The sequence below is a fragment of the Dysidea avara genome, chromosome 14, assembly GCF_963678975.1.
Source record: "Dysidea avara chromosome 14, odDysAvar1.4, whole genome shotgun sequence".
Classification (NCBI taxonomy): Eukaryota; Metazoa; Porifera; class Demospongiae; order Dictyoceratida; family Dysideidae; genus Dysidea; species Dysidea avara.
In genome coordinates this window covers 261003-277362 of record NC_089285.1, presented here as the reverse complement: position 1 = coordinate 277362, position 16360 = coordinate 261003, and the positions used below count along the sequence as shown (strand labels likewise).

The 16360-nt window shown below is 38.6% G+C and overlaps 1 protein-coding gene across 2 annotated transcripts; it reads right to left on the bottom strand.

Moving 5' to 3' along the window:
* Positions 1 to 64: 64 nt before the first annotated feature.
* On the bottom strand, positions 65 to 3815 carry LOC136244235 (uncharacterized). Of its 2 annotated transcripts, XM_066035790.1 has the most exons (5): positions 3628 to 3815; positions 3408 to 3553; positions 2937 to 3024; positions 2678 to 2741; positions 65 to 1810 (listed from the first exon to the last, which is right to left on the bottom strand). In XM_066035790.1, the coding sequence occupies exon 5, from the start codon at positions 1801 to 1803 to the stop codon at positions 778 to 780; it is 1026 nt and encodes a 341-aa protein (XP_065891862.1). In that variant the 5' UTR covers positions 1804 to 1810; positions 2678 to 2741; positions 2937 to 3024; positions 3408 to 3553; positions 3628 to 3815; the 3' UTR covers positions 65 to 777. The 2 variants fall into 2 exon arrangements, with proteins under 2 accessions (XP_065891862.1, XP_065891861.1); XM_066035789.1 differs by lacking the exon at positions 2937 to 3024.
* Positions 3816 to 16360: the final 12545 nt, after the last annotated feature.

The following is a 16360-nucleotide window of genomic DNA, read 5'->3' as shown; positions in this document are numbered from 1 at the left end:
AATGGATGACCTTGAAGTAGCTCCGCTTTTGTTAACTGATTGGTGCAATCGTCTATATGCTGGATGTACCTGTGAGCAGCATTAGGTGCACATTCAGTTATCTTACAATAGATGATCTGAAGTTTACCCTCGATTATTTCTGATTCTTCCAATTTGCACCATGGTGGGTCATAACTACATTCCCATGTTGAAACATCCCTGCCTGCAATGGTGTACTTGCTTGAATAGCCTGGAAACTCTTCATACTTTACGCTGCCATCATCATTAAATGCATCTTGGTTGTAGGTGGCCTGAGGGAAAAATGTCTCAGTGTATGACGTATGCAAACTAACACCGCACAGTGAAATTGAATCATCCTCAGTTTGCTTCATAAGTGATGCATCTAAGTTATTACGTAATTTTTCCAAACACTTCACAAAGTTATGTTTGAAATAACTAAGTTGCTGTAGACAAGACTTCACCAAAAACCCTGCTTTTATTGTATTCGCAGATCTGTTTCTTATGCCCATTTTTCTAACAAGCTTTTCTACATACTCTGATGATGTACCATGATAATTCCTTTTGCGCTTAAACATACGATTGTACTTATTACGCACACTTAACGCAGTCACAGTAGCACATCTTCTCTCCATTGCTTGCTGTAGAAGCTTATTTCGGTTCTGTTCATACCGTCGTCTTGACCTATCTTTAGCAGGTATTGGATTTTCGGTGTACTTTTTACGTCTTATATATCTATTAAGCTCAACATTAGAATGGTAGGATAGTAATGCACAATGCCTAACAGCAAATGGGTTCAGATGATATTTCCTTAATATACGCTTGATCAAAGGGTTTGGATGGTGGTGGTAAGCAGCAAGGACTCTTCTTCGTATAGGAGAGGGATTTTTCTTGTATGCATTTCGAACCCTTGCTTTTGTTGGTGATGGATTTAATTTGTATCTTTGGCGAAGTTTTAGTTTTTTGGGGGATGGATTTGATGCATATCTTTGGCGAAGCTTTAGTTTTTTGGGGGATGGATTTGATGCATATCTTTGGCGAAGCTTTAGTTTTTTTGGGGGATGGATTTGATGCATATCTTTGGCGAAACGTTCGTCTCTTTGGTGACGGGTTTACTGCATACCTTTGGCGAAGCTTTCGTCTTTTTGGTGATGGATTTACTGCATACCTTTGACGAAGCTTTTGTCTCGTTGGTGATGGGTTTAATGCATATCTTTGGCAAAACTTTCGTCTCTTTGGTGATGGGTTTACTGCATACCTTTGACGAACCTTTCGTCTCTTTGGTGATGGGTTTAATGCATATCTTTGACGAACCTTTCGTCTCTTTGGTGATGGGTTTAATGCATATCTTTTGCGCATCATTCGCTTTATTGGTGATGGATCTAACTTGTATTTTTCACTTACATATTTCTTGGCTCGTGATGGATTGGCATGATATCTATCAAGCACCTTCTGTTGCTTTTCTGTAGGGTGCTTGGCATAACTTTCTTGCATTTTTCTTTTCCTCGGCAAAGGGTTTTCAGTATAAGCTGCTCTAATCTTTTGGCTTATAGGTACCCGATTGATAGAGTAGAAATGTCGCATATGCTCCTTGATTGATGACTTGTGCAGTTGATAATAGTTTGACCTGGCAATCTTTCGACTTGGTGAAGCCACATATTTCATGCGTCTTTGTAGGTTTACTTTATCTTTACGCTGTTCCCAAACATTAACCTCTGAATCTTCAACAGGTTCCGTTTCATCTTTTTGCTTTTCTTTGTGTTGTTGTTGTCGTTTCCCTCTTCTCTTCTGGGCTTTACTAACCATAATTGTGCTTCACATAAAGTAGAAAATGTGCATATGTTATTAAACTGTATGCATATGTAAACATGCTGTATATGTATACAGAGACAAGAAACAATTTTATCTTAGCATAGTGGAAGTAATTGTAACACACAATGAAATATAGGATACCAATGCATCTAATACAGGATATAAGAGAATGCTATATATAAGTACAAGAGAAACATAATAATGTGATCATTATTAATATTAAATAGTACAGCAGCATAAGTAAAGTAAGTTAGAAATTAAGTAAGTAATTAAGTAAATAAGCATATAAGTGAACAAGCAAATAAGAGATTAAATGAGTTATTAAGTAAGTAACTAAGCAAGTAATTAAGTACTAAAGTAATCTATCAATTAAGTAAGTAAGTAGCATGCACACACACACATACAAAAAACACATATACCACATACACACGCACTGTACACACACACACTATACACACACACACTGTACACGCACACTGTACACACACACACACTGTACACACACACACACACACACACACCACACACACTATACACACACACACTGTACACACACACACACACTGTACACACACACACTACACACTGTACACACACTACACACTGTACACACACTACACACTGTACACACACACACACTACACACACACACTACACACACACACACTACACACTGTACACACACACTGTACACACACACTGTACACACACACACTGTACACACACACTGTACACACACACTGTACACACACACTGTACACACACACACACGCACGCACGCACCCACACACACACACACAGCACCAGACCACACATACATACGCAGACATGCACAGACACAGACACACACAAACATACACTCACTCACCTTTTCAATTTTTAACTGATCTGACTTTGATACTCCCAACACTGCTGTAGAAAGTATATAGTTCCTGTAGTAAAATAAACTGCAGTTCTATTTCGATGCAGACAGTATGTAGCTGTACAATAAGAGATTCAACAACAATGAAATGAGTAACAACAACTACAAAATGAATAACTGCAACAAAACAACTACAAAAGTTGCAACTATAAAAGTAACATCATAAACTATAAAACAAAGAATAGTTATTCTCAATATCTGATACCTTAATGGCCTGCTTGAACTAATGCTCAATGCTGTATTATGATGTAAGGTAATTAAGGTCTAGAACTCAAGTTTGAATATCAATGTTCCTACAAGACAACAAATTTATTTGTAAGCGTAGATTATTCACATTTATAACTGAAGACACACCATTTGGCACCTTTACATGTAAATAATATGTTGCTTATAAACTACAAGCATTAAGTGTAGTCTGTAAACACTTTGCAATGATTTTAAATTGCATGCATTAAGTTTGTGCAAAGAGGCATTAATTAATAAGTGAACCATTTCCATTAAATGCACACCCCTACAAAAATGCATTGTTTTTTGTTGTTGTTTTTTTCACTGTCATTGGCAAGTATGAGTGGCTTGGGCTCAGGCTTCGGATTTAGCTACACTTATTACTTGCAACTAACACACACAAGCACCTCACGTAGTTTAATACAATACTACATTTTACCAATACTCATACCTCAGTGGACTGCTTAACCCTGGACTAAATGACGCTGTATGTTGAGACGTACTGCAATCCAGGTAATGACTAATTCAGCTCGAGCACCTAGAACGAACGTTGTGCACTATCACCGTCCAATAAGTGAGAGCTCTTCCTGCTCGTTCCTACATGCACGATAGCAAAAAAGGATGTAGTACCCAGGTTGTAATAAAATGTTAATGTTCATAACCATACTCACCTTAGCCGGTCAATGTCCAGCCAGTTGAATACTCGGTCCGTTTAATTTATTCGCAAAGCTCCTGTCAGGAAACTTCAGTCACTTCAATACTAAATTACTAACAGAAACGTTCACACGCAACTGCTAGTCGACCTCTTTGAAAGTAGCAGTGCTGCAATGCTTGTATGGACTTAAGTAGGGCGCTTAGGTGAAAATTTAAACGCCATAAAGTATATTATGAGACAGCATGGTGCGCTTATTTTTTTTAGTTTTATGATGTAGCCATCACTGACCAATGAAATCTAGCTACTTATAAGGAGATTGTGTTCCCAGAATGAAGTCTATTAAAGTACGAGAAACATGCGTATAGGTCTATATGCTGCACTGGTAGTCTCGCGTAATCATCCCGGCGACCAAATCAATTCAGGACAGTTTTATAATCGGGTTTGATGCGAAGACAATGCTCCCTCGTTGCTTAACTCATCCAAAACTTCTCAGTCTGGCCTGGCACCCACGTCAGACTAGCAAGTCGTAGCAGGTAAACCTAGGGTCGTGTATATAGTGTGTGTTCTATTTCATCATGGATAGCTCCGGGCTAGAGAAAACGGGGAGAGTTTCTTATAGCAATGCTTTAATTATCTAATTAATAACTGCAGTTCATCAGAGATAGACTTGTGCACCACTGTGGTGCGCCTGTGTTGTCAAAGGAGACCACCAGTAATTCATTCTGTAATGATAAATGTGGCTGTGCCATTGAAGGACACCACTGATAACTCATCGTGTAATTTACAGTCAGTGTGTTATGTAGTTGTGTTGTCAAAGGAGACCACCAATAATTCATTTTGTAATGGAAAATGTGACTATTCCACCAAAGGACACCACTGATAATTCATCTTGTAATTTACAGTCAGTGTGTTATGTTGTGTTGTCAAAGGAGACCACCAGTAATTCATTTTGTAACAAAAATGTGACTGCCATCAAAGGACACCACTGATAACTCATCGTGTAATTTATAGTCATTAGTGTTATGTTGTTGTGTTGCCAAGTTTGTAATGGTAACACCAGTGGTCTGGTAGCAAACCAAAGGAGACCATGCACTTCTACTTCATTTTGTAATTTAGAATATGTCATTTTGATCATGTATGGCTGTGTCATCAAAGGACTCCACTCATCACCACTGATGGTGATACTATCAGTGACAATAAAGTTGATGGATGTTGTTGATTGTCTATAGGATATACAGCTGTAATCTTGTTGTTAAAGTGGACTGACAAGGGAATAACAGGTGTATTCATATGATCAATAACATAATCAGTATGGTTTTCCTGTCTTGCTCAACTTGAACATGTATGTTGTTATCATTTGTGCCACTTCTACTTTCTACAATAAGTATCTTGGTTGCTAATAATCATTATGTTACCAACATCTATAGTAGTCAATAATGCTGCTGTGTGACTATTCTGCAAGATAGTAATTCACATAACAATCCTTAACCATAACAACATTATAATTACTAAATATTTAATAAATCTGATAATAATGTAATTAAATATGCATGTCATATTATATATTATAAACAATGATTGTTGGATTGCTCTTTCACTCCATTTTCCCCAAGGTTTTCTTTTTTCTCTTTCCCACTCGGGGGATTCGATAGCTTTCATGAAGTATCTCACCAAAGGTACCCTAAAACCAGCTTCAATTTTCCTTCATTTGTTTAGGGCATAATCAAGTGCAAAGTGTAGTGTCTTATTAACCCTTTATTATCGAATGGCTAATATATTGCCATAACGAGTGCCCTTTATAGACGGAGCCATAACTCCTTTTTCCTAGGGGCTACGAAGCTGAAATTGCTACCAAACTGCTCAGAAGGACCGGGCGCTTCTAATGAAGTTTACCGTTCGGCGATAAGAAGAAGCATGGCCAAGTTATGGCACTTGTCAATATAAAATAGCGTATACAGAACAATAATACCTGTTTAAAACTCCATGTTCGCCTTCTCCCTGCTACTAGGAGGCTTTACTTAGAATTACTCCATTCCCCACGTGATAAGGATTCTAAAAATAAATAGTATGATGTCATCGCGTTGATTAGTAAGATGGCGGCGCCCATCTTTCAATGCCATGGCGATACGGAGAAGATACGCTTTCTTCGCTTCATAGCGCATGAGTTGTGTGTGTAATCTGTAAGTATTCTAGCTGTGTTGGTAGGAGAGATGGCTATCAAATGGTATATAGCTTGATGGGTTAATTAATAGGTGGGGTCCACTCGTACTGCACACAGTTCACACAAGCCATAAAAGTTTTCACACTTGCGGTTTTGTAAAAAAAACTTCGGTAATAAAGGGTTAATGAAACCCTTCCAACAAGTTTCTATGAAATTTTAAAAGATTTCCATTTTACTAGAATTTTATATATACAGTATGCTGACTGACTGACTGTTTATTTACAAAAATTTGTATAAAGGGACTATATAGCTGGGCTCATTATACATGCAGTATAAAATTGTATAGCTGATCTCTATAACTTTACCTGCATGCATGCATGGTGACTTTAGTAGTTTAAAACTTTCCTTTAGAGTGAACTGTAGAGGGTGATGGTTTTCTGCATGATGTATAGCAATATGACTGCTCTAGCTAGTAGGATGACTGCTCTATTAGAGTATCTCGATCTCGCACTAGCTGCACCAAGTTGGATTTCGTGTTATAACTCCGTGGCTTTAAGTCTGATTCTTCTACACCATTGATGAGCCTTTCTAAGATGATTACTCCATCTGTACAACGATTTTCAAAGCATTACCCCAAGTGGTAGACGTGGCAAGCAGTCGTTTTTTTATTAGCTAATCTCGATTGCGTAATTGTTACACAGTGTTGGTTTTTTCGTTGTATCTTCCTGGGTTTTAGCTCGATTTCTTTCAAACCACAAAAGGTTTGAGGTTCAATAGTTAACCTATTCACCCACCGATTTTCAGCTTCTTCCCATACGCGGTTTACCCTGTAGGCGTGACAACATATTGGTGTTATTTTTCGTGAATAATCGCTCATAACTCTTTGCCTGTTTATCGTATTCCAGTCAAAATTGGTACCGAGATGCACCTTTATACCCCCCTTCTGTGTGCCAAATTTCAAGGAAATCGGATAAGGCGTTCGCGTTTTATAGCAGTTTTTGTAAGTGTGCGACAAGAAAAAGAAAAATAAGAAGAAAAAAAAAATGAAGAAACTGAGCCAGTTTTTGAAGTCGCATATCTCGGGAACGCGTGAAGCGATTTCGCTCAAATTTGGAATGTGGAGTGCTGAAGGTGGAGGGCATGTCCACAGCAAAAATCGTCTTGTTTCATCAAGGCAGCACAGAGCTACGGAGGTGCGAAAATTGCGTTTTCTTTCTTCCTGTCAATATACTCACGGGTGTTACGCGCCGGCTTCTTGGGCCTCACGACACACTACCATGTTTCTTGATTAGGGGAAGAAGTGGATAGAGTCATTTACCAAACTAAGCTCTGAGGAATATCCAGTTTCTGATGGATATGACCCAGAGAAAGTCACCCCATATATGCACTTGATGGCCATGCATGTTCCATCTATGATTGGGATCTATGGGAACATTAAAAAATTTTCCTGCCAAGGTATCATACGTACAGTATGCATACTTGAGTGGTATTTTATGAATGCTACTCTGAAAATATAGCTGTGGAGAAGAATGATAATGCAAAGAAAGTGTTCTTCCAAGGCAGCAACCGGTGGGATCCCACCACTGATATGCTAAAAGAAATCAAGTCTATCACACTCCTTTATGCCTTGGACATTTGGACTGCTGATTTGTAAAATGTAGCTAGTTGATGTTACTTGTAGTGACTTGCCTTCCAAAGCTTCTGCACTGGTTCCACCATATTAGATGGTTGACACCCGATCATTCTGTCAGGGAATAAGCGCAGTAGCTTTTTCTTTGGTGGTCCCATCACAGATGGCCATTGCAGTTCATCTGCCTTCCTGTCCTCCCATACATAAAAATGCACCCCACAATCATCGATAGTCTTCACCAGGTTTTGGATCATTGCCCCTTCCGTTGCTTTTATACGACGGAGTCCAAGTCTATGTGCCTCAGTGGCATCATAGGCTTTTGCCGTATTTATTAAAGCTTGGATGAGGTGATCCATCACCCTCAGCAATAGATGGAGCTCATCACATATGATGTAGTCAGGCTCCAAATTGAGCAGGGGTGCATTTTTACATCCCAATTTTTATTGCATCGCTTTTAATCGATGCGAGTGTCCTTTTAGCGGCAGCAAGCTTGATGTCATGTCTATAAAATATGTGCAGTTAAACAGCTGCTTTTCTACTCTTCAACCCAAACAACTAGACAGTATGTCACTCATTGAACTTGATTCTGTATAACTGTATGTATGTTTTATAGACTTAAAGCTATTGTTACCACAACGTCTTTCTTACCTATTGCCTTCGCTGTCTGTACACCAGATGCATGAATTGTTTGAGTTCGCTGCCTTCATTCCCATTGTGAGTAACAGGAACTGTGAAGGAAAAAGAATTAATAATTTATCCTAAATAATCGTACATACCTTGTAATCAGCGCAGAACACGATTTTAACATGATAAGTATCCCCATCAACTTTAATCTGGGGTTTACTTATCAAGCTGTTGATTGATGAAAATGCATCTGCAAATCCATCTCTTAGTGCCTCATAGCTTTCCTTTCCCTTTATGGCTGCTATGGTGTGTACATCTGAATGAGAAATTTTCTAAACCACTGGCTTCATTTTTGTGTACACTTGATGGGGAAGATAGCAAGCAGAAGCTTGAGGTGTGGCTATACTTTGCCCCATCACCTGATACCTTGACCATGAACAACTTGTTGTTGCTATAGTAGTCGGCATTTTCTTTTATCTGTAGAATTTGTATGCATGTAAATTTATTTATTTGTATAATTTGATGATGTGTTTCACATGGAAATTATACAAGGTGGTAACAAAGTGATTAATATTAGCCACGTTGTTTTTTGTAATTATACAGCTAATGTAGGCACCTTTATATTCTAATGGAATGCTAAACACTGGTTTGTCCACCACTTCACTCTTATATAGCAACATGTTAGTACTACACTGTAAAATTTTGTTATGGTAGGTCGAGCCTTTATTTTGTTGACGGTATTTTCTTAGAAACCTGTATGAAATATGAATGATTAGTTAATTAATCCAAGTACATGTATTGTCACTCAATTCATACTTGTTTGATGCTGTGACTAGTCTTTTCTCAACAGTTTTTGCTGAGCTCCGAATTGTAACATTGTGGGTCCTCTCAATGCGGGAGTTTGCCATGTCAGAGTGTTTAGAAACACTAAAACCAAGGTTTTTCTGCAGGCAAACTCTCCTGTCCCATAACAGATATAACCGGTTTGGGATAACCAAGGAGGCTACAGGATCCTGGTCTTTCTTCTCCTTGTAATGTGCACTTGAAGATAGATCTTCAACTGTGATTTGAAGCTGCTTAATTTCTTCATCCACTTCCTTGAGCTGTCTCCTCAGAGGATCAGACATTTTTGCTTGCAGATAGCTATGCACTGTTAAACTCGATGGGTGCAATGGGTTATGTTGCTGTTTTTATAGCGTTTAGTCTCCTGCTCTTTTACGCGTATGCGTGAAATGGAGGCGAGGAAGGATGTTGGAAACAAGAGTAATTTCATCTTTTCACGATTTGATCATTAATTTAGCGTTCTCTGCATTTTCCCGTTCACAATAGTGTACTTTAGTATGCCTAAGCCACCTGTAACTTTGTTCAAGATTGTTAGGTTATCTTCGTATACTAGGATCAATTGGGATCACCAATGAAATGCTTCGAATTGTAGCCAATCACAATGCAGAGTATGACCAAGGTTTCATCTAGCAATCCTACACATGTTTATTGCATTAAGCTAAACCATGTGACCCGTGAATTCCATTAAATCTGACCTGATGTTGAAGTCATCATTCGACTAACCGCGCGTTTGTCTTGCCATAATTCGCGTTTGGATTCCACTGCCAGGTAGCTGCAATGGAGCGTGTATCTAGGGCTTTTGCCAGCAAGGGGAGTGGATACTACAGGCTGCTTGCCCATGAAGACAGCAGTGATGAGGTGTGATAATGGATCGAAATTATGTATGTGAATGCATTCATTTTATCAGGAGGAAATGTATGAAGTGGACCGTGCGGTCTCTAAGAGAGTAGTTGATGTAAGTAGCCAAAGTAACTATAATACAGGGTACCAAGAGTTCATAGCAGTGAGGGATGATACCTTATAGCTAATAATCATTTAAGTAGAGTCAATGGACCATGGGGAGAGGAAAGGTCAAAATTGTGAGCCCCACACATTCTCTGAATAATAATACGTATCTATAGCCAATGAAACTAAGCACACAGCTAGCTGCAATACAAACAACAATCACGCTGTTTGTCATAGCTCCAGTAACAAGCCCACGTGATAAGAAATTTAGGGTGCTATAAGCTGTTAACTGTAGATCTAGTGTATTAACTGATTAATCAGTACAACTTGGTTGTCTATAACTGTCTGTATGGCCTATGAATGTATTGAACATATGTACACAGTAAAACTTAATATTGATAAATTGTTCCATAAGGGAGAAGAACAGATGCTGGTGACATGGGTGGGCTATCCGATTCACACTGCATCATGGGTACCCTCTGCACATGTGACAGCAGCTGTACGTAGGTAAGTGTAAATTACATTCTGTACCTTATACAATATACTCATGTGTACCTCGTATAGCTCATATGATATCCCATTTTTGCCTGACAGGATTGTCAGGCATGAAGTACACACTTTTACAAGTAGAATAGATAGGTGCTTAGCTAAGTCTGTAAGTAAGGATAGGTCTTTTACAATAGAGTTTTGTCGTGATGTATATGTGACTGGATTTGGGGAAAACGATCCAAATCGCACATTAGAAGTTCCGAGATAAACGGTTTTAAAGAATTGAAGCCAGCATAACTCTCCAAGGATAGCAAGCACGCGTATGAAATTTACACAAAAGATGCATCAATCTGTTACCTTTCAAGCCACTTCCAGTACTTGTAGCTGCTTGTACAGTTTCCCGCCAAATAAGATAGAAAATCTGAGCAGTTGGACGAGCGAAGTAGTATCACGAGTGCTCACAAAGGGGTGGAGGCTGGGGGGTGGCGGGGAGGGCAAAAGTTAGACCTCAAAATGGAGGCAGACCACGATTGGAGTCCAGACACGAGATTACAGGGCTGTGCTGGCTCCTTAGTGGCTGATATGTAGCAAAATCAACAGAGAACACGTCTGGCCAACATTATAAGGCTGTCCACCAGTACACCACTGACTCTTGCCAAACCAGGTCCTTCACAAGGCCTGAAACCGCCATTTGAGCACTCCACACCACCCAGAAAAGACGTGTGTAAAAACCAGCCTCGTGTAGTTTGAGTAGTGCTGAGGGTCAAAACTTGTAGTACGATAGTGTAGCTATCCACTGGTGGTGTTAGTTTGATTTTGCCTGATGTGAGATTTGGATCGGTTCTGTAAAATCTGGTCACATATAGGAAGTTATTTAGTAGTACTTTAGTACTAAACAAAAGTCATTTTTGTAGCACATATTTTACAGAAGGATGGGACTATAACTATAGAAAAATTGGAAACAGTGGCACATTACACATAATTAAGGACATAGACAATCGTTACGTGAAGAACAGTAAAGGACAGTTTGTACCAAAGAGTAAAGGATTCAGAGAAACAATACGAGTAAATTTAGCTAAAGTAAATTTTTAATGTGTAAGATAAATAACATTGTTTGAGTTTTGTACCATCCATAAACAGTTGTACTTAATGTTTTTCATAACTAACAGCTGCTCCTTTAATAATCTGTACATGTTTAGGACATCCCTTATAACGTTTTATTAGTCCTCAAGTACAATTGTGCATTAATTTTATACATGACTGGGCACTAAAAACTATGCTTGTGGTCTTTTTGATTCATGACACACACAACTTTATATTAAAAATTGTAAATTAATTCTAATCTTTTATAGTGAAAGTATAAAGAAACTATGAACTTTGAAAGAAACTATGAACTTTGAAAGGCTATAAGCCTAATTTTGCATACATGATGGGTTTAGACAGTCCCTGTGTGCATGGATGTACAGGAATGGAGAGGGACCATGCGAATAATGACATTACAATAGACCACTTTATTTAAAGGCATGAGGAATTTAATAAGGATTGGCAATGCCTGGACTACACATTTTCTAAACCACACATTGGTTCCCATACAAATCTGTATAACTGTTTTTCAAAGTGTCTTAGACTTACAGTTCCTTGGATTGAAACGAAACTTGGACACAGGATTTACCACCTATAGAACTACCAATTTGGAGTGAAAATAGCATGTTCATGGGTGAAGATATGGCATCAAGAATGTAGTACATGTTGTGGTGAAGAATAAGTCTGTTAGTCACAGAAACACTTGCTAAAAGATCCTAATGTCTGAGTATCAAGTTCTACAAGCCACAATCAATCCTTAATGACAGTGCAGTAAGGTCAAATAGTGCTTCTCTTACTAGATATTTTACCCTGTTACTATAGATACTTTGCCGAGGCCAGTAACATACTGTTGTAATTGATTTCAGTTTAAACTGCTATCCTGTGTGGTATATGGCAGCGCTAATGTGAGTGTCAGTAGTAATAAAGGTTGAATTTTATAGTGTAACATGAACTACAGGTACTCACTAGTTTTCAGATCAAAATTATCACAGTGCAGCAAGCATTATGACTACACTGTTGTTATGTCCATCAGCCCACACAATAGCTAATTTATTACCCAATTAACATTCAATGGCTTCTGGTAAAGTATTCTATAGCAACATATTTCTATTGAAACTCTACCAATTTAAAGCCTTACACAGAACTGTGTGAGAGTACACACCCTACAGAGTTTTACTTTCAGTGTTACTTTTGATATAGATTCTATACCATCCACATGTACAGTGTGATACGTATGATATACACTCAGTCTCTAATGGCCCTTGCAGTCTTCTTTTTCACCACGTGGTTTTTGTTAAACCATCAGTCGGTCTACTGTTGTTCACATGTATTGAATAGTAAATAAATTATCTAGCAAGTCAAATGTCATAATTTACTGTATTACACTATACTTCATAAAGTAGCCATTGCTAGATGTAAAAAAACATCACAAGATACAGCATTGATCAAGCCATTCAGCACATCCTGCATGGTTAGTTATAGTGGCAAAGAATTCATTAGTGGTTTGGTTTTCAGTCACAGTGGCTGTCTTTACTATAGCCTTGTGGCCTGCACATCTGTCTTCAAAATTTACACCCTCAGGTTAGAGTACTCAAGCAGAACTTTTGGTTGAAGTTGAACATAAATCATTTAGTCCTCTAGCCCCATAGCATACCAACAGTTACATGAGCACATCCATAACACCAGACCTACAAAAGAGTTTACAAGTGTATCTTGATGTCATCACACTATTTATCTAAGGAGTCACATGCACACAACATGCAATTGTGTGTGATGAATATTATAGCACATGCATATGTGTGCACATGTGTGCATGTATGAGTGTGAAACCTTTAGTGGATTTGTGACCTTCAAATGTAGCTTTCCCCTTCATACATGCACTATATAGCTCACTATAAAACATGGTAAAGCTGTTATGGTAAAGCGTATTTTAGAACAAAAAGATGCAATAAGGATAGTACTGAGTCGTGAGCGTAGTACCAGCCACTTGTCACTCACTTGGCAGGACATTGATTTGTTAACATCGATCAGTAAATTTGCATCTCCTCTTGAGAATTTGACTGACACACTCTCAGGTGAAGCACATGTGACAATTTCAGTGGTCAAACCGTTGCTTCGACATCTTTGCGATGAGCTGTTATTAGAGTCGACTGAAGACACAACACTTACCAAGGAGATGAAAGCAAGATGTAAAGCAAAAATTTTACTACAATAGGGATCATCTGAAATAAGTAATCTACTAGATATTAGGGCTGAGCGATACTACCGTTTTAGCAATATATCGCAATATTTTGAAAGTATCGATATCATGATATTTTGTTATTAACTATCGTGATACCATGCCTGTACATTACTGTCTTTAAAAATCCATTTGTTATGCAGTACTAGGCTAAGAATCCTTGTAAATGATAAAGTCCACCCATCTGGTTTCCCCTGCAGAGAGGTGTGAACACCATAACAACCTCAAAGCATGTGTTACAATAACTGTTACTGTAAACAAGGATGATAGTGGCTAGTTTGTTATCACCTATAAGGACTTCCTGCAGGAATGCTGAGCAATATGCTATGTAGCACCAGCTATGATTGACTTATTTGTAAGTGTCGTGAACTATTCAGTATCGTGAATAGTGGCTTTAGTATCGATCGTGATACTAAAATGGCAGTATCGCTCAGCCCTACTAGATATAGCTTCATTTCTTGACCCACGATTCAAACACTGCAAAGATGATGATGATGAGCTCCGGGTCTATAGAGTGGAGGGAGAAGATGTTACATACCTGGAGGTGGAGAGAAACTTCCTCCCGACCATTTGTCCTAGCTAGGCCTAACCCATTGTGAGTGTGTGTTTCCTTTTAACTTATTGTATGCTTATTTTTTGTAACCTAGGCTTACAAGGGGACCCATGAATAGAAGAATTATAGGCTGCCTTCAATAGCATCCAGTGCAAGTTGTAGTTGTTGCACAAAGCATACATGTGTTGCCATCCGGAGAGATCCCAAGCATACATACACCCATTGACACCTATACAATCCCTCTGCACATGATGCCCTTATTCCATAATGATATGAGAATAACACATATTTGAGTCCAGCTTGATAAAGATACACACAAGGAGACCAGCTCCTGATAAACACGTAAGTAGAGTCCCGCTCATTGGGATTACACAGGTATAACAGAATGAATAAAATGTTCTTGATCAATTAATAAACACTGGGTAGACAGGACGTGAGGCTAGAGATTATTTCTATGACTTCCTCAAGTGGCACTGACTTCCCCCTGCACTCTGAACACACATGGAGGTATTTACATCTGGGTCGCTGTCAGTTCCCCTGGTTCCATTTATAACACAATGGAACCTCAGAGGCCAGAAAATCTTGTGGCACTGAAGCTGATGGGCGGGGCAGGAACCTCCCATAGATGGAGAGATTTAGTTCTCCTCAAACTCTAACAGACTTAGCTGCTGCCCATTCTCTATATTCCCAGTCATTGTCAACTGGAGGATGAGGTCCTGATGTGCAGCTAGACCTGGTGCTTCCTCTTCTGATGTAATTGGGGTGGATAACAGCACTGCCATTAACTGTGAGAAGGCCTGCAGCCAGCTGGATATATCTACGATGGTGGGTGGAGTCTTCCTGCTTAGAGGCTTTGCCATATTGATGTGATGGAACAATGTGTCCATCCATCATTGAGGAAGAACCCTCACCAGGGTCAGAGATTTGAGACAAAAATATGCATGTCCATGCTAAGATTTGAGACAAAAATATTGCTGGGGCAACCTAGCTTTAAACAATGTGCAGAGATCTATAACTGAATTCATAAGTGTGCTATCTTTGCTTTACAGAGTAAATCAAGGTGAGCTATGCATTTATAATTTTGTGTAAATATATCAATCAAAATTTACAACATAATCATTCCTTTTACATTAGCAAGTGAGTACTTCATACATGTAGTTCTTTGTCAGCATTTGTACTTCAGTTATTGCAAATTGAGTCCAATCTTTGGAAGTGGTGTTTTGATTTAATCACAATAAAATACCCTTTTCAGCTGTTGTAGAGCCACATCCAAAAGCTGTTAACCAATACAAAATTATAACTTTCCATTGTTAGTATTTAACATAAGAGAATTATGTAAAGCTCACAAAATCTTACAAGTTATTGTAAACTGTTTAGCCAGATTTTGCTTTATTCTTAGCAGTCATGTTTTACATTTCATGTGATATTAAACATTCTTGTTAACTGGTTCATAACGTATACCATATGTAGATAGCAAAGTATTTTATTGGAGCGATATAACTTGGACCGTAGAAGAATTGAAGATGGATTCTATTAATATGCCATCTTACGTGTCTGCAACTGGTACCGTATAGCGGGTTATTTTTGAAACAGAAATTTTCGCACAAGAAGCAAAATCTGAATTTCGAAAGATTTTAATTTCGAAGAGTGCATATTTCGAAGTCCAGATGTATTTCAAATAAACAGAAATCCGTGTCACAAATTATGAAGATGCATGAATGTTTGCCGAAAACTGACTTACTGATGGAATAATCCCCATTCCTGTGCACTGGAGAGAAGACTGAGGGAGTCTCGGGTAGAGTGAATTCACTGGCACGATCACGCTCGATCATAGCATAGATAATATACCTACTGACAGTAGGTATATTATCTATGATCATAGCTAGCTATCCTACCATAGATTCTAGAGCAAACGGCATCAATTCCCATTCTGGAACCTGTTTTCTGGTTATTGGTACAGTAATGATACTACCCATTATCATCAGCAATACTGAGCTAAAACTCGAAGAATACACGAACGAATCGCCGAAAGTTGGATGGTTGCTTTCACTTGTGGGAATTTATTTTCGAAAAACAACCGGACGTGGGAATTTCTTTTCGAAGAGAAGGACCTCTTCGACATATCCGAAAATAAAAACCTTTCGAAAATTACCAGCTATACGGTATGCTCAGCAGTTTAAAC